Source organism: Melospiza melodia, chromosome 23 (genome assembly GCF_035770615.1).
Source record: "Melospiza melodia melodia isolate bMelMel2 chromosome 23, bMelMel2.pri, whole genome shotgun sequence".
Lineage (NCBI taxonomy): Eukaryota > Metazoa > Chordata > Aves > Passeriformes > Passerellidae > Melospiza > Melospiza melodia.
The window spans coordinates 10,876,613-10,894,858 of NC_086216.1; the positions used below are offsets into that span (position 1 = coordinate 10,876,613).

Here is an 18,246-nt window from a genome sequence, read left to right on the forward strand (position 1 = left end):
GAAATGAAAGATGGCATCAAGCACATGGTAGTGTGGTTCTCAGAATAAACTCAAGTGTCACTACAGTGTTCCTGTGTTGCTGTTGTAGGAATGCCATGTGTGGGAAGCTGCAGTGTGAAAATGTGAAAGCCATGCCTGTGTTTGGAATCAAGCCTGCTATTATCCAAACTCCCATCAGAAACACCCATCAGACGTGCTGGGGAGTGGATTTCCAGCTGGGCTCTGATGTCCCAGACCCAGGAATGGTGAATGAAGGCACCAAGTGTGGTAATGGAAAGGTAATAAAAATTTTTAAAATGCTCTCCTAATGTAATAATTTAGGGTATTCATGGGAATAAAATTTTCAGCTGCTCTGTTTCATGAATAGTTATGACCATTATTTTTGGATGCTTGTAGTTAAAATTTTCAGCTGCTCTGTTTCATGAATAGCTATGACCATTATTTTTGGATGCCTGTAATTAATATAAAATGACATGAGTCCACTGATTGCCCCCACTGCCCAGTACTGCACTGCCTGTGCACCAAACCTTTAATGAGCCTTTCATTTGGAGGTGAAGCGAAAGAAATTGAGTTCATTGAGAGCCAGAAACTTTGCTCTGTCAATGAGCAGGAAGAGCCAGGCCCTCACAAATGCCTGGAAGACAACTTTCAATTAAAATCCAACTAAACTAAAGAGTGCAGAAGCTTAGCCCTAGCAGAGGAATGTGCATTCCACATGTCCTTACTGGGCACAATTTAATTGCTGTTCCTTTACATTCAGACTGGAGACAAAAGGCTCCAGTGCCAGCTCAGCCCCATGCTGAGAGGCCTTTTGTGGAGCAGAGTTTGTGCAGAGTTTGGAATTATCACTGAGAGTGTGTGAGGCTTTGTGGCAGCAAGCACAGCTTAGGAGCAGGGATCTGGGCAGGCAGGGGGGCACTGAAATGCCATCATCCCTCATCTGTGTGCATTTCTGCTCCCCAGATCTGCAGGCACTTCCAGTGTGTGAGTGCCTCTGTCCTGAACTACGACTGTGATGTGGAGAAGCAGTGCCATGGCCATGGGGTAAGCAGGGAAGAGAGGTGATCAGTAACTTTATTTTTCTGTTTTGTCCAATTGTAAAACTCTCTATAAAGTGCCTCTAGGCAAGAGAACCTGTAGCAGTGTCAAAAAAATCTTTGACACAACTCTCTACCAGGCAAGAATTCCCAGTTCCAGTATTGCTAATGAAATTTGACTCTGCATCTCACAAAGAAAAAAACAAAAAACAAGTAAAAGCCGTGGTGTGTAAGCTGTTGGCATAGCTAATCCTTGGAAGCTCTTCCTGAGCAGTGCTGTGTGTGCTCAGTCATGTGAAATCCTGGGATGCCTGGCCAAGGGCTGTGGAGGAACTGGGTAAAAGTCTCCAGGCTGAGCAACAAAGGACAGAACAGGTCATGGCTGCTGCAAGCAGATTGAAATGCCCAGAAATGGAGGTGACTGAGTGGAGTATTTGTGTTTTGGCATACAGGTGTGCAACAACAACAGGAACTGCCACTGTGAAGCAGGCTGGGCTCCTCCTTTCTGTGACTCCAAAGGCTACGGGGGCAGCGTGGACAGTGGCCCTCCATACAATGGCAAGTGGCTGTGGGAGCTGGGCTGGGGCTGGCTGCTCCAGGGCAGCCCCACGTGTTGGTGAACCCAGGCACCTCTGAGTTTCACTGGCAAAGAATTCTGCCAGAGGTTTTGTGCTCAAGGTGTTGCACTTCTGTCCCGGGGTGCTGGGCTAGGGATCTGTAAGGATCTGGTTTAGTTCAGGTGATTTCTGCCACCTCAGAACAAAGATCCTCGTGGATTTCCCTGTATCCAGGCTTGGAAGGGAAGCTTCAGGGAAGGGAAACATGATTCCTGCACAAGAAAAATCAAATGACAGAGCTGGAAGCTTGCTCTGCTCTCTTGAGGGTTTGAAGGTGAAATAGGAAGCCAGAGCCAAGCTCTAATCTGTAGCCATGATATTTTCTGAAAAATCCTTTCCTTAGGATTTTTCCTCCTGAGAAGCTGAGAGGCCTCAGGAACAGAATGTGAACATTGATTATCTGCTGCTGTGGAATGCAACAGGTGCCTCTGTGATTGGTCTCATGTGGTTGTTTCTAATTAATGGCCAATGACAGTCAGCTGGCTCGGACTTTCTGTCCAAGACACAAGCCTTTGTTATTCATTCTTTCTTTTCCTATTCTTAGCCAGCCTTCTGATTAAATCCTTTCTTCTATTCTTTTAGTAGAGTTTTAATATGATATATATCCTAAAATAACAAATCAAGCCTTCTGAAACATGGAGTCAGATCCTCATCTCCTCCCTCATCCTTGGACCCCTGTGAACACTAATCTGGAGAAAACTTGCTGTGTCCATGTGGAGTACATAAAGATGGGGTTGGTGTAACTTCTGTGGGCTGCAGGAATGATCCTGAAGACTGTTTTTAATAAGCTGCTGTGGCTTTTGGAAGGCTAGGGACTCTGATGCAATAACAGGCTGGAGAAGCACACTGGAGCTCAGGCAGATCCCTCAAATCATCAGCCAGAAAAAGGGAAAGGCTGTTTTGGTACAGCCTGCAGGGGAGAAATTGCTGCGTATAAAAATGTCAAAATGAAGAGCCCAAGTTCTTTGTCTACAGCAAACAGTGCCTGGAGAAGAGGTAGATTTAACATCAGCCCAAAAGGCAGAAGCTCTGTTTTCCTCTCTTATAAAATCTTTAGTAATGAAACATTACAGCCATGAAAAATGAGGATTGGTCTCATAATTTAATGTGCTCCTGCAGCCCAGAGTGTCAGCTCTAACAGATAAACAGAAAGGATCTATTTGGGCACCTGTCTTATTGGATTCTTTGGGGTTTTGTCTGTGAAGAATAGAAAGCAGTTACAGAACCATTCCTACCTAAGCAGAGAATATTTATTTCTCCCCTGTGGTTTTGTACCCTCAGACAAAGACACCTCCCTGCGCAATGGGCTCCTGGTGTTCTTCTTCCTGGTGCTGCCCCTGCTCGTGGCTGCTGCTCTGGCCTTTGCCAGGAGGGACAGGCTGAAGAGGAGCTGCAGGAGGCTGATGTCCCGCTGCCACTCGTGAGTGCTTCTCCTTTCTGCCCTCTCCTGTGCCCTGGAACAGGGCAAAATCCGTGCATGGTTGTTTGCACCAGTCGTGCCAAATGTGGAGGCATTTCCCAGTCCCAGGATGTCAATGGTACATGCAGGTTGCCTCTGGCAATGACTGAATAGATAAATCCATCCCAAATCAAGAGAGCAGAGAGTTTTCTCTTTATTATTATGTTTATTCTTGTGCATTGATGATAGAGCTTTATATTTTCGTGTCTGATCTTTTTATAGAGGGGCAAAGGGAAGCTGCCAGAGTCTTGAACTGAAAAAAGGTTGTTTTTATTTATTAGATTTGTAAATATTAATATTATTTGCAATTAATATTGTAAATATTCATATTGTAATATTAAATATTATCTTTCTCACGCTTGATATGTGCTAAGATAGTATAAATCCAGCTCAGGTTCACAGTGCCTGTGTTCCCAGCCTGCACGGGGGTTGTGTCTGGGTTATGTGCTCACACAGCCCATATCCATTGGATTTCAGGTCACTTCAGTCACCTCCTCCTCCTCGGCCAGACACTGAGCCCAGGGATTACCAGCCAAGAGGCTTCTCCCGTGGCATGCCTTATCCTCCAAGAGCTGTGCCCATGGTAGGAACCAGCCACCTTCCCTTACTCTATTTGTTCCTCTCAAGTAAAGACATGAAGGCAGTTGCTCTAACTTTTGCCCTAATAAAAGCTCTAAAGTTACTTCTTCACTTCTGAAAATTGTTTCTCCTCGATAAAAAGCAGAGAGAATATTTGTTTTGTGGGGGGCTCCTCAGTTTCCCCGTTTAAGTGCTGTCCCAGAATGTGCTTGGTTTACCTGCTTTGCTGCTCCTTTTCCTCATCACAGATGCCCAGCCCTCTCTCCTTGTCAGAGCAGTTGTCCTCTGAAAGCCACAAACAGCCAGAACACACTCCCAGAGCAAACCAAGGGCTGTTGTGATCAGCCTTGCTGTGTTTTTCAAAATGCAGAAATCCAGCTGTGGTGATCAGCCTTTCTGTATTTTTCACAATCCAGCAGTTTCCAGACTGCTGTTGCTTCTTCCTGCTGAGTTTCTCAGAGGAAAGAGCTCCTCTGATATTGCCAAGCTGCTTTGCAAGTGTTCTTGAACATCACTTATTTAGTGTCGCAAATGTTTCGATTCCCTGACGTAAATATTTCAATTCCCTGACGTAAATATTTCAACTCCCTGCGTGCAATTGGTGACCATTCTCTTTGTGTTATTTTTTGCAGGATATGCATCCCAACACCTTTCCTGTGCCAGCTTACCCAGTTAACCAGCACCCCCAGCAGGCTTTCCACCAGCCCTACTACTCCCCACCGCAGTACCCAGTGCAGCAGCCACCGAGGGTGCCCAGCAGGTCAGTGCAGCCCCCTGGCAGGGGCACTGATGGCATTTCTTGTCCTGGCTGTCACTCCCTGGGGTGTTCCATCGTGTGTTGTGTGTGATTGAGGCTGATTTTTCACCAGGAGAAGTTTCTCCTTCGCTTCACCCTGGAAGGCAGCGCGTTCATGGTGTGCTGTCGTGGCTGTGTGGTGATGGATGAGGCTCAGAGCGTGGCTGTGCAGGCAGATTAGCCCAGCAGGTGGATGAAAGGCCTGGTAAAATAGTCAGCTTAAAAGCAAATCACTCACAAATCTGTCGTTGTGCTGATTTGTGAATGCTATGGCCAAGTGCAAAGCCATTTATCTTAAATTTGAGCAGGAAGTTTTCCTGTGTGTTTCATCTTACTTTTGAGTTGTGCTTGTGAGATGCAGTGCTGTGCTGTGCCACACACAGACCCAGCACATGCCAGTGCTGAGTGGGAGCATCCTAATGCAGCTCATGTTGGGGGAGCTCTTGGGCTGGGGGGATCTTCAGAGAATTTTGGAGAAAAGGTGAGTGTGGTGGCCACATTTCTCTTCCCAGAGAAAAGCAAGGCACAATTCTTCCCCAAGAATATTCCTGGGTTTCACATTCTTTGGACCTCAGAGAAAGGAAAAACAATTCTTACTGTTTTTCTACTACAAAAGTAGAATGTAGTATGGAGATTGTTTACCCAGAGTGATGGTGTTTTGTTTCCTTGGACTATCAGTGCCAAGTGTGTAGCCCCACATTTCTCTTCACAGAGAAAAGCAAGGCACAATTCTTTCTAAGAATATTCTTAATCTCATTTGCTGTGTCTGTTTGTGCCAAAGTAGAATGCAACATGGAGATTGTTTACCCAAAATGATGGTGTTTTGTTTCCTTGGCCTGTCAGGGCCAAGTGTGTGTGTCAGGACAGTCATGAGATTCTGTGCAGTGTGAGCAGAGTTGAGTGCCTGGCAGATTCAATTTAGATGTAATATAGTATAGAATAACATATATAGTATAGAATAACATATATAGTATAGAATAACATATATAGTATAGAATAACATATATAGTATAGAATAACATATATAGTATAGAATAACATATATAGTATAGAATAATATATACTATGCAACATAGAATAATATAGTATAATAAAATAATTAATTAGCCTTCTGATAAGATGGAGTCAGATGCATCATTCTCTCCCCTCGTTGGGGGTTCCCTGTGAATACTAAAGGTGAGTTTGACCAGCTGGGGGTTCCCAGAGGATTTCAGGCCGTTGAAGGCACAGTTTGAGCATGGCACGTTTGGGATGAATCTTGGTGTGAGGGCTGTGGTGGGGCAGGGTGGGGTGTGATGTTGTGGCACTGACTGCTCCTCCTCTGTCCCCTGCAGGCCTCCACCCCCTCAGCAGAAGGTTGTACCTCAGGGACCGCCTCCAGCCCAGCAGAAATGTTTACCTCAGGGACAGTACTTCCCCTCCCGACCGGCACCTCTGCCTCCCAAGTAGCTTTGTGAGCTGCTGGCTGCGACAGCTGAAATTGCAGTTCCCCTTCTGGCATCCCGTGGCAGTGCAGTGCCGGCAGCCTCCCTCTGCAGCCTGGGACAGGGCAAACGAGAGATCCCGAGCAGGAATGTAGAACTTTACACTCAATAAATACCTCGACCAAAGCTGCAGGGACTGAAACACCCAGCCTGTCCCTCGCTCTGTCCAAGCTTTGCCGCTGCAGCCGGGCTGGCAGCAGGGAAATAGTCCTGAAATCCAGCACGTGGCTTTGGGTTTCCCCATTTCTGCCACGAGCCCTGGTAAGGAAATTGTCTGATTTGGTGTTGTCTCTCTGATTGTGCAGTGAGGAATTGGAGTAACCCGTTTACAAAGAAAGATCTGTCAGTTAATTTACAGTTACTCTGCATGGACTGGAAAGTGTTTCCCATGTACACCATAAATGGAATGAGGTCTCAGAGGACTTTTTCAGGAAGAGAGATATATATTAAACATGTTTATGCATGTATATATGTTTATAGATGCATAATAATGCACTTAAATTCTTAACTCCATGCTGACTGACACTAAGCTGTGCTGTAGGAGCACTGAGTTTAATGCTTTTTAATTAGAGAGTGGCTAAACGAGACTCCTGTACTAATTCCCACTAATTCATGGATGGGCAGTGGAGATAAAGGTACGAGAAGACACGGCCATATTCTGGTTTTAAACAATGGGCTGCTGCTAGGTTTTAATTGAGGTCTAAAGACAGCAGCAGTCCCTGCAGAACACTGGGAAGTGGGAAGTGTCTCTGCCTGGAGCACCAGAGCTTCTCTGAGCACTTTAAATGGGAGCCTGGTGGCTGATGCACCCTGAATTTAACAGCCAAGCCCTTGTGGTGTCAGTCAGGGCTGCTGTGTGTCAGACTGGGCTGCCCTGTGCTCCTGCACCGTGGGCTAGACTGGATTTTGGAACTCCTCCTGAGCAGAGGTGCTCAGGAGAGGGAGCTGTAGATCCTGGTTCTGTGGTGCCCTGGGTAGAAGCTGGATGTTGTGGTCACAAGTAGAAATCTATTGCACAACTTGCTAAAAGTGAGGTTCTATTGCACAAACTTGCTAGAAGTGAGATAAGTGCTGAAGAGCCTGCTGGGCTGTTTCGCTCTGTGCTCGCCACAAGCCCAGCTCAATCTGTAAAATCCCCCTAATATTGCCAAAAAATAATCTTTTTCTCTGTATATACATACATAAATATATATATAGTGTGTGCAGTAATAAAATACTTGAACTCCTGTGGTTTCCCATAAACTTAGATTAAGATTTATAACACCATTAAAATCTGTAAAATGTCACCTAGAATTTCACCAACTGTACTGGTGGGGGTCTCCTTTTTGTTCCAAGATAATCAATGACTTCCTAATTGCTGTGTCCTGCTCTGGCTGAGCGGGCTGTCTGTCTGTCTGTCTGTCTGTCACAGTGAGCTCTGCAGCTGGATGCAGCCCATCTCCAGCCCTGGTCAGAGGGTGGGGAAAGAGGAGGGGATCCAGGGAGTGAAGTCATCCAGAGAGATGTACTTAGCTGTGTGTGTGAACTAAACTATGCTGAACATGGTGCCTTCATAGACAAAGAGTTTTTGTACTCCCGGCGTGCCCGTTGGAACAGCAGGGATGTGTGGTGTGAGGAGCAATGCCAAGGACAGGAAATGGCTCCAGATTTTGGTGGTGAATGCTGAAGATGACTACTGACTTTCTTTTGTAAAGTGTAGGGATACCTGTCCCGGGCAGGTCGGGAGCTGTGTCCCCTCTGCAGCGGCCCAAGAGCTGCTCCCAACCCCTTTGTACAGCCCCAACAAGCAATAAAGATGCCAGTTTTGTACAAATCTCTGCCTCAGCCTCTGCTTTAAGGGGTGGGGGCCCTGTTACTGGTGTGGCTGTTAGCTGTGGGCAGTTACTGGTGGGCTGTGGCGCCGTTACTGGGGGGCAGTTACCGGCCGGCCATGGGGCCACTCTGTGCAATGCCACCACTGCTGCTCCTGCTGCTCCTGGAGCTGCTGCACGAGGCTGGGCAGGGCCCCCCTGAGCCCCCAGCCCGCCAGCACCGGGCTCAGCCATGGGGGTCTCTGTCCCCTGTGGGTGGGCAGGTTTGGTCCCAGACCACGGTCCCGCAGCAGCTGGGGGCCAGCACGAAAGGAGAGGAGGGGCTGAAGCAGGCACGGTGCTGGGGGGGCTGGGGAAGGAGGGTTCGGGTAAAGAGAGGGGCTGGGGGGTACAGATGTGGTGGCAGCTGTAACAGAGGCTGGGGAAAGGGAGGATTCAGCTAAAGAGAGGGGCTGGGGGGTACAGATGTGGTGGCAGCTGTAACAGAGGCTGGGGAAAGGGAGGATTCAGCTAAAGAGGAGGGCTGGGGGAATACAGATGTGGTGGCAGCTGTAACAATGGTACTGCCAGCACCAGGATGGCTGCAGCCACGCTGTGCTCCTCCTTTGCTGTTCACAGCAGGCCTTGGATTGTGCCATTCCCAACTCCCTGTTGCCATTTCTCCCCTTCTCTGCTTTTCTGTACGCACAAGGAGGCAGTGTCCTACACCCTGAGGATTGAGGGGAAGCCTTACACCATCCACCTGCAGCAGCAGTGAGTTGGCCCTGACACTTTCCTCACTGCCCTGCTCCCTGGTGGCTGCAGGAAGCTTGAGGAGCTCTGGGTGATGGATGCTGCTGTCAGTACCTCACTTTTCACCTCTCTCTTGCAGTGCCTTTCTATCTGATGATTTCCAGACTTACGTGGCCAGTGAGCAGGGATCTTTGCACGCTGATTCTGCCCACTCTGAGGTAACCTGGTTTTGCTTTGGGCTGTGTTTGTTCCACGTTGGGTTTCGTTTGTCTCTGCCCAAGGCAGCTGCTCCAGCTGGGGTGCTGGGTAAGGGGATGGTGATTAAGGGGATGGTGATTAAGGGGATGGCCTGCCCAGCCATGGAAGGGCTCCCTGTCCTCTCTCATGTCCCAGGGAGGCTGCCACTACCGGGGCTACATCGATGGCTTCCCCAGCTCAGCAGTGACCCTCAACACCTGCTCAGGGCTCAGGTAAAGCACCAGCCCCACTGTCCCTGTGCTGCCCTCCCTGGCAGCCTGGCCTGCAGAGCAAACAGCTGTGCCAGCTGTGCCGGTGCCCGGGAGCAGGTGGGCAGTGCTGGTGCCCTGGCAGGGGTTTGCTGCAGTTTGAGAACGTGAGCTACAGCATCCAGCCCCTGGGCTACTCCCCTGCCTTCCAGCACGTGCTGTACCGAGTGGGTGAGGAGCAGATGGCAGCAGCCCCCCCTGCCCAGAGCCCCCCTGAGGCAGGGCAGGGTGGGCTGGCAGCCTGGGACAGGCTGGACAAGGCCCCTGAGGATGATGATGATGATGAGGTGAGTGCTGCCTGTGCCCACAGTGCTGCCCCTGTCCTGTGAGGAGGGACCTGGTTCTGCTGGAAGGGTTTCTGTCTGTCTGTGGCCAGACACTTGGACACAAGCACAGCCAGCAGCAGCAGTGAGGTGACCAGAGAATGCAGAATCTGTACTTTGAGGCCCATTTTCTCTTTTAGCCCCTCTCGGCCGCTGCACAAGCTCCCAAATTCCTCACAGTGTACGTGGTTTTGGACAAGGCTTTGGTAAGTCCATGCCAGCCACTTTTCCCTTTTCTTTGCCTGACTTCTGTGAGCATTGAAATGGTAAAATTTCCCAGCTTTTATGTGGCTTTATTTTCTGTTTTGAAAAGTTCCTCATGCTGTGGATTTTGTAGGAAATAAGGAACGTGAATTTGTCGCTCCATGGCTCAGTGTTGGGAATCATTGCAGTGTTCCAACATTGACATGGTAAGCACCTTGTCTGCCCTTGTGTGCTCTTGGGTTGTTTTTCAGTACAACTATATGGGATCAGACCCGAATGCTGCGACACAGAACGTAATCCAGGCCTTCAGCTTAATCAACCATGTGAGTTCTTAATTCTGGTTTGTCCTGCAGTGAGATGGGGGATGAGGGGGATGTTGATGTTAGCAGTGGCCACGTCTTTTCTAGCTGCTTTTAGGTTTAGGAGGATGTCATGTTAAAAATTCCATGTTTCCTGAGAAGGTTTTTCCTCTGGGCATGTCAGTCTGCCACACAAGAACATCTTTCCCTGTGTGATGGCCATGTCTCGTGCAGATGCACAGATAAACAGGCAGTTTGCCTCAGGGCAGCCAAACCCTGCATTTTGAGGACTCCTGAGTTGCTTCCATCTCCCCTGATCCCACTGATCCAATTCACCTGCTTGCTCTCAGGTGCTTGTAACCAACTTCCAATCCTGTTTTTTACTCCATTTGTGGTCTTATGCTTCTCTTGTGTAATGAGAAGTTATTCCCAAACCCCTAACACTTATGAAGTTATTGCAGTTCGGCTCAGGCCTCTTGCTGTATCTCTTTATTCTTTAAGTGTGTTCATTCTTTTTGGCTACAGATGTCATTGAGGCACTGACAGCAGCAATTTACTTTTCCCCTGTGTTTTACTGTGTGCAGAGTGGTGGCTCTGCATGGAGGGAAGGTGTGAGAACAGATTTCCTCTTTTATTCTTTCAGATGTTTAATCCTCTTAATATCACTATTGTACTGTCCTCCCTGGAGCTGTGGGCAGAGGGGGATAAAATATCAACATCAGGGGACACAGATGACATTCTACAGCGATTTTTACAGTGGAAACAGTTGTCCCTGGAGCCACAGGCACACAACATTGCTTCTCTCTTGGGGTAAGATAAAGGTTCATTGGTGTTAAAGGTTACGTGGTAGCAATCAAACCGATATAAGTTGAAACTTTGTCCAAAAATGCTTGTTAAAAATCCATATTTCCTAAATCCTTAAAGTATTTCTTCCAAGCCATTCCTCCTAGTGATGCAGCAGCTGCAATGGTGCCACCCATCCCTTGCCATGCCCCTAGTCCCTCCAGCACCAGGCACCAGACCCTGCTCCAACTGCCCTGGGGACAGCAAATAGGGGCACCAAGGGGACTTGGGCTGCACAGAGCCATCATCCCCCCCTGACCACAGCCAGAGGGGGTCCCTGGGACACCCAGCAGTGACCCCAGCTCTGTTCCAGGTACAGGCACCAAGGATCCCTCGTGGGGGCAGCAGCTCCAGGAAAGGCATGTCAGAGAGGTGCTGCTGCCACCGTGGCCCTGGTATGGTCCCCCCCTGTCCTGTGCCTGTCCCTCAGCAGCCCCCAGGGCTGTGAGCAGCACGAGCAGGGGTGGATGGAACACATGGGAGGATCTGTGTCTCTGCAAGGAGTGCTCAGCTCTGGCAGCTCCCTTTTCTCCTCCCTCCAGTACCATGGGAACGTGACCCTGGAGTCCTTCTCCGTGCTGCTGGCACAGGTGCTGGGCCACAGCCTGGGCATGAGCCCCGACGACCCCCGAGGCTGCAGCTGCCCTGGACGGGTGTGCACCATGAGCCCTGAGGCGCTGTGAGTCTGCCCGAGGGGCTGCAGGGCTGGGGCACATGAAGGGAGGGACAGGGAGGGCTGCACGGTGTCCCCTTGTCAGAGGTGTCCTCCAGCACTGTCATTCCACTGCAGAAATGGAATCACTCAGGCTGGAAAAGGCCTCCAGGAGCATGGAGTCCAACCTTTGACCAATCACTGCCTTGTCAACTGAACCAGAGCACTGAGTGCTGTGTCAGTGATTTCCTGAACTCCTCCAGGGATGGGGACTCCACCACCTCCCTGGGCAGCAATCCCAATGCCTGAACACCAGTTATTTCAGTTATTTCAATACCATTATTTCAGTGAAGAAATCCCTGCTTTTATTCCTCTAAGAAGAAAAAAAAAATTAATTAAATAGCAATTTAGTGCCTAATTTGACAAAAGAGACCTTTGCTCTCTAAAATGAGGATGTTTTTCAATCTCTGTTAATAATGAGCTGTAGATGAGGTGAATTAATAAACCCCAGGGGCTGTCAGTGTCTGGGTGAGCCCTTGACTTGCACAGAGCTTTGGAGAGAGAGAGGGGTGGTGAATGTGTAAGGTATAAACCGATGATTGCTTTGTGTAACTTATAACCTGACCATTGCTTTATTTTAGATATTTCAGCGGGTCAAAAGCCTTCAGCAACTGCAGCATCAGGGACTTTGAGTCGTTCCTGAAGCAGGGCAGAGGGGATTGCCTTTTCAGCAGCCCCCGGCTGAGCCGCCAGTCCCGGCAGAGCGGCGCCGTGTGCGGCAACGGCGTGGTGGAGCCGGGCGAGCAGTGCGACTGTGGCACGGCACAGGTGGGCACAGCCACGGTGGGCACAGCCACGGTGGGCACAGCCCTGCCTTTGTGCTCCCAGTGCCCGCAGAGTCACCAACCTTTGTACACAGCCCCAGTGCAGCGGGGTATCGCCAGCCAGGGGCTCTGTGCAAATCCCAAACAGGACAGGACTGCTGGGAACGTGCCTTGAGCTGTTTGATTTTCCAGCATCACTCTCATTCCATGGTTATTGCAATGGGAAGATGCCAGCAGCTCACATCCCAGGCAGCAGACAAAGAACTTAATGTTACAACTCACTTTATAAGCTTCTTGACCAATCACACCAAGCAAAAGCACATTGACAGTAGTTCTATCCAACCACTATATGCACAGGTACTTTGTTTATTTCAAATACAATACCTGCTTGTGAGCCTTCAAACACAATGCACAGAGCTCCATTATTAAGCTTAGAACTGCCTAATATCTCACTAGATAAACTTTTCTGAACCTTAGGGAGTTATTCTAGACAAGCGTTAATACACAGACCATTGTTCTATTTGTCCTTGCTTTTCTACATTTTACATAATTTTTCTGCTGACCAATCTCATGGCTGCTGCTTAGCTCTAATCACAGTTCTGTCTCTGAGGCCTTTTGCAGCTTTCCCAAAACCCTCTGATTTTATGGATTCCCAGGGAGGGCTGTGTTGGGTTGGAGATTGTTTCTGGGTGGCAGCTTTGCCTGTTTGTTCTGCTGGATATTGCCCAAGTAATATGGGGAGAGGAGGAGGAGAAGCTCAGGGAGACAACAAAATAAAATAACGTGGGCTTGCCATGTGTCCACAGGAATGCCTGAAGGACAGGTGTTGCACTCCAAACTGTAGACTGAAGCCGAGAGCAAAATGTGCCTCTGGATTATGTTGTAGAAACTGTCAGGTAAGGCATATCTTTATAATTATAACAAAATCATTGTTTCTTTTTGGACAAATGGCATGTTCCCATGCTGAGGGATAGAGCCAAACTTCCTGCTGTGCAGTGGGAAAGGTTCCTGGGGCTGGGCTGCCCAGCTCAGCTCTTGGGAACCCCCGGTGGGGAATATTACATGGGGATTGTCCCAGGCAGTGTCGCACACATGTCACACCTGAGCACCTCAGGACAGAGGGGGCTATGTGGGCTCTGCCTGGCAGACATGGGGGGCTGCAGAGCTCCTGCTGTCCAGGCTGGGAGGCTGCAGAGCTCCTCCTCCTCCGCAGTTCAAGTGGAGGAACACGCTGTGCCGCCCGGCCGCCGATGCCCAGTGCGACCTGCCCGAGTTCTGCAGCGGCTCCTCGGCCTCCTGCCCGCCCGACGTGTACGTGCAGGACGGGCAGGAGTGCTGGCGTGGCACCGGCTACTGCTACCGGGGACGCTGCCAGTCGCCAGACCTGCAGTGCAGGAGGATCTACGGGACAGGTACCAGGCTGTGCTGGTGGCACTGGCGCTGCTCAGGGGCTGCGGTGGCCACAGCGTCACCCGCCTGCTTGGGATTTTGGTGCATATCGCCGTAATCTCATCAGGGCGAATTTCCTGGAATCCTGCTTTGCTGTGCCGGGATTTCCATTCGGCGAGATTACTCAGCAGGAATTTACACACATCATCTATTAGAGTAACAAATATTCTCGCTGAACCTGCAGACTCCAAGAACGCTCCTGTGATGTGCTACGAGGAGATTAACGGGCAGCGGGACAGGTTCGGGCACTGCGGGTTCGAGCGAAACCACAAGTACCGGCGCTGTGTGTGGAGGTATGCTGCCCAGGGGACACTGGATGTGCTGAAATCCAGCTTTCATTGGGGTTGGACACTCAGGAGAAGTGGCAAGACTCCAGTTTACGATGAGGTTTGTGATGTGTTATGAGGAGATTAACGGGCAGGTTCGGGGCACTGTGGGTTCCAGCCCAACCACGCGTACTGGCGCTGTGTGTGGAGGGATGCTGGCCAGGGGGCACTGCCTCTGCTAAAATCCACTAAGTTCTTCCGTCTCTAAATTCATCTGCACTTATTCACCTTGAGAATTAGTCTAGGAAACACTTCCAACCTGTGCTACACCCAGCAAGTGACAGGACAGATTGTTGCAATTATTGTAATTCTTGTGTCTGTGTAAAGGTTAGAGAAAAAAGCATGTTTGGTACTCCACTATTTCACATGATATTTGTCAGAATTGAGACTTCTTTTTATTTCTGTTTGGTGTTGTCTTACAATGTAGCCAGTGTGGCATTTAAGCATTGATCCCGTAGCTAATGAAGGGCTGAATCACAGGGAAAATGCATTCTGGTGCTTCCAGTTGTGTACTGGCTGTGAAAAAAACCTCAAACCCACACAGAAAAGATGGATGCTTGCAATAAGATCTATAACACCAGTGTCACTGTCATGTTTTCTGAAAAGTCCCTTTGCCCAGGATTTCTTCTCCTGGGAAGCTGAGAAAGCTCAGAGAAAAAGGAAAACAACATTATCTCATTGCTTCTCCTGTGTTTTGCTGCTTTGGAATGTAGCTGGAGATTATTTACCAACAGGTGGTTGTTTGATTGGTTTCATGGGAATTGTTTTTACTGAATGACCAGTCACCATCATCTGTGTCGGACTCTGAGGAGTCAGTTGTGAGTTTTTCATGATCATTCTTGTTGAGCCTTCTGTCTGTATCCTTTCTGTATTCTTTAGTGTAGTTTTAGTGTAGCATTCTTTAATGCTATACTAAATACTATCATAAAATAATATAATAAAATAATATATGAATTAATAAACAAATTAATACATTTTAAAAATAGTAAACTAATAATATCAAAAAATAATAAATTAGCCTTCTAAGAACATGGAGTCAGATTCACTCATCTCTCACCTCGTCCTGGAGATCCCTGCAAATACCACAAATGGTGACCTCAGATGTTGGCTGTAGCCTGTGCTGAAGACCAGACCCACATTTCTTTGTATGTTTGATATACATCCTGTGCAAATTGGCTTTCCAGGGATCTCAGGTGTGGGAAGTTAGTCTGCACATACCCATCCCACAAGCCCTTCTTAGCACCTGCCACTGCCGTGATGTACGCCCGGGTGAAGCATCATATCTGTGTGACTCTGAACTACCTGAACGTGTCCACATGGCTGGATCCCCTTCTGGTCACTCCAGGGACAAAGTGTGGCTCTGGAAGGGTAAGGAGATATTCTGTAATCACCTGGAATGACAAATAGAAACTGTAAATATTAACAAGATCATAGAAACACTCATTGCTTGACTAAAATGACCTGGCCTCAGGGCAGAGCTGTGGCTTTGTCTTTGTCTTTTTTTTTTTTTTTTTTAAATAGTGTGTTTTCATTTCCCTTTGGGCCACAGCCTGATGTGCTGAGCGCTGTATGGGTGAGGCAGTGCTGGGCTGGAGCTGCCATGGTTTTTCCCAGGTGTGTATGAACGGCACGTGCCACCCAGTGTCGGTGCTGGGACCGATCTGTGACAGCAACACAAAGTGCCACGGCCACGGGGTGAGTGCCAAGGGTGCTGGGCTGGGTGGGACAAGCTGTACCAGCCCCCTGCACACCTGTACCCCTCCCTGGCCCTGCAGGTGTGCAACAACAAGGGCAACTGCCACTGCAACATGGGCTGGCAGCCCCCCGACTGCCAGTGGAGGGGGTCCCGCCGGGGGGGCAGCATGGACAGCGGGCTGCAGTTCACAGAGGGAGGTGAGTGGGCACCCGTGGGATGGCGTGGGCAGGGCTAGCAGGGGCTGTGCGGGCTGGCAGTGCCCATCGGGGCTGGCAGTGCCTGTGCCCATATGGGCTGGACAGGCTGGGCTGGCATTGGCAGTGCCCAGCAGGGCTGGCTGTGCCTGTGCTGGGCTAGACAGACAGGGCTGGCAGTGCCCATGCCCATCCAGCTGTCTCCCACCAGGCCTGCATCGATCACTGGATGACGGTGACATGGCCTGGCTGGTGCTGGGCTCCTGCCTCATCCTGCTGTTGCTGACGGGGGCCCTGGGGCTCGGCCTGTGGCGGCAGCAGATGCCCGACCAGCGCCACAGGGAGTGGGCACCGGGCACCCAGGGGTGAGTGGGACCTGAGGGGCCTGGGGGAGGCAGGGTGTGAAAGGGCTGAGGGCATCCCTGCAGAGGGGAGGGGACGGGGGGACTCCCATGGGGACATGAGGACACTGCCCAGGGCTGAGGTGACCTCAGACCCTGAGCCAAGGCAGGGCCAAGGCCCCACTGCAGATCCCCCACAGCACCAGCCGGGACACGGGCAGCGAGCTGCAGCCAGACCTGGAGCGAAATCTGGAGCCAGAGCAGGAGCTAAAACGGGAACCAGGCCTGGAGCTAAAACAGGAGCAAGGCCTGGAGCTAAAACGGGAACCAGGCCTGGAGCTAAAACGGGAACCAGGCTTGGAGCTACATCAGGAGCCAGACCTGGAGGTAAAACCGGACCCACACCTGGAGCTAAAATGGAAGCCAGGCCTGAAGCTAAATCAGGAGCCAGGCCTGAAGCTACATCTGGAGCCAGACCTGGAGCTAAAATGGGAGCCAGACCTGGAGCTACAGGACCCAGAGCTGGCCCCGGAGCTGCAGACAGACACAGAGCTAGAGCCAGAGCTGGAGATGAAGACAAACACGGACCCACCAGCAGAGCCAGGGCTGGGGCAGCACCACGGGCACTAATTAAAGGTGTTGGGCAAAGCTGGTGTCATGGCCAGTGCCCTGTGGTTTTCTGCTTATGTAGTTTGTTTTTTATCAGAGTTAACCCTGCTCTCGGGGCCTGGAGGCCACAGCTGCTGAGATTGTCCCCTTTTCTCTGTGGGCACACGATGGTGGTTGGGATTTGCCCGTCTGTGAGGGCTGTGAAGCTGCCTGATGCTGGGGGCTGTTCAGCAGCGCTGGCTCGGGCCCTGGGGCTGCCTCTGAAGTGGAGCTCTCCTGTGTGAATGTGAATGTGTGTGGCTCATGGTCCCCCCTCCTCAGAGCTGGGGACCAGAGAACGCCTCGTGTGTTGGCCCTGGTGCTGACTGTGAGTGAAGGCAACACCTCTGTTTTATATGTGAAATATATGTTACCCGCAGTGCCCTCAGACCTCACCCCATGGGGATGTCAGTCCTGCTGTTTGTATCCCTGGGTTTGTACCCCTGCACCCCACAGGGATGTCAGTCCTGTTGTACCCTGGCCCTTCCCTTCCCCTGCACTCCCAGTGCCCCCAGCCCCAGCCCCTGCCTGCACAGGCAGCACTCTCAGGGCTGATTTTCCCCCAGAAAGCTGCTGTTTGGGCAGGCCCTGCTCAGAGCATCCTGCTGGGACCCCACTGGCAGCCCCAGTGGCCCCAGCAGCATGGGGAAAGCAGCAGCATCCACTGTGCGTGTGCATCTGTGGCCAGGGGCCAGCATCCACCACCCCCAGGCTGGGAGGGGATCCCCGGGCACAGGAGCAGTGTCCCTGAGCTGCTGCCCCAAGCCACCTCCTGTCAGAACCCAGGAAATTCCTCTGGCTGCCCTGGAGGACTTGAGACCCTGCCCGGGGGGCTCAGAGACCCTGGCACAGAGCCCAAGACCCCTGTGCCTTTGATCTTGACCCATGGAAAAAACAATTATCAACATTTATATGAAGAATTACAAGTCAAGAGAGTTTAGGTACAATAATAGTTTGTAACAGGGTGAAAAACAGATTTTTGGGGTTTTTAGAATGGGGGTTCAGGGGGTAAGATGGAGGAATCTGGGTGTGTCCAGCCTTTCTCCTTCTTCTTCTTCTTGGCCTTCATCTTCTGCTGTGATGTTGGCACTTTTGGATTGGTTTAGAGTAGAAACTCACTGTCTAACATAGGTGATAGGTATTGGGAAGTTATTGTAAATAAAGTACAGGTAGTTTTTAGTATAAAAAGATACCACCTCAACGTGGTCTGTGTGCCACAACCTGACTTGCCAGACAGATCTCAGCAGGTAAGAGAAAAAATGTTATGCATAAGAAATAATAAATAAACACGAGAATGAGAACAGAGGAATCTTGACTCCTTCTTCATGTGCTGGGCTGGGAAAAGGAGACTTGCACGTATCTCAGAGTCACTGTGACCAGCAGAGATTCTGAGAACCTCCCACCCCACGGGAGCCTGGCAGCCCTT

At 50.2% G+C, this 18,246-nt stretch overlaps 2 protein-coding genes across 4 annotated transcripts in view; both read left to right on the forward strand.

The window, feature by feature from the left end:
* ADAM9 (ADAM metallopeptidase domain 9) overlaps positions 1-7,785 on the forward strand; it is a 29,151-nt gene extending 21,366 nt beyond the window's left edge. For all 3 annotated transcript variants that reach the window (XM_063175319.1, XM_063175318.1, XM_063175320.1), the window contains exons 16-22: positions 89-278; positions 964-1,044; positions 1,490-1,595; positions 2,936-3,074; positions 3,591-3,696; positions 4,325-4,452; positions 5,823-7,785. In XM_063175319.1, the coding sequence (XP_063031389.1) occupies positions 89-278; positions 964-1,044; positions 1,490-1,595; positions 2,936-3,074; positions 3,591-3,696; positions 4,325-4,452; positions 5,823-5,937 (865 nt within the window). In that variant the 3' untranslated portion in view covers positions 5,938-7,785. The remainder of the gene's footprint in view (positions 1-88; positions 279-963; positions 1,045-1,489; positions 1,596-2,935; positions 3,075-3,590; positions 3,697-4,324; positions 4,453-5,822) is intronic.
* LOC134428417 (disintegrin and metalloproteinase domain-containing protein 32-like) lies at positions 7,574-18,125 on the forward strand. The gene is made up of 18 exons (XM_063175135.1): positions 7,574-7,627; positions 8,475-8,536; positions 8,655-8,733; positions 8,909-8,985; positions 9,107-9,308; positions 9,485-9,550; positions 9,800-9,871; positions 10,491-10,657; positions 11,004-11,369; positions 11,984-12,200; positions 12,967-13,062; positions 13,380-13,578; positions 13,800-13,908; positions 15,126-15,309; positions 15,556-15,636; positions 15,717-15,834; positions 16,043-16,196; positions 16,373-18,125. Exons 1-18 carry the CDS (start codon positions 7,574-7,576, stop codon positions 16,800-16,802), a joined length of 2,733 nt encoding a protein of 910 aa, XP_063031205.1. The 3' UTR covers positions 16,803-18,125.
* Positions 18,126-18,246: the final 121 nt, after the last annotated feature.

Coding starts and splice junctions, on each gene's coding strand:
- LOC134428417 (XM_063175135.1), top strand. CDS start 7,574: ATGTGTGGTGTGAGGAGCAATGCCAAGGACAGGAAATGGCTCCAGATT. Junction 15,310..15,555: donor CAAAGTGTGGCTCTGGAAGG/GTAAGGAGATAT, acceptor GGTTTTTCCCAG/GTGTGTATGAACGGCACGTG. Junction 15,835..16,042: donor GCTGCAGTTCACAGAGGGAG/GTGAGTGGGCAC, acceptor GTCTCCCACCAG/GCCTGCATCGATCACTGGAT.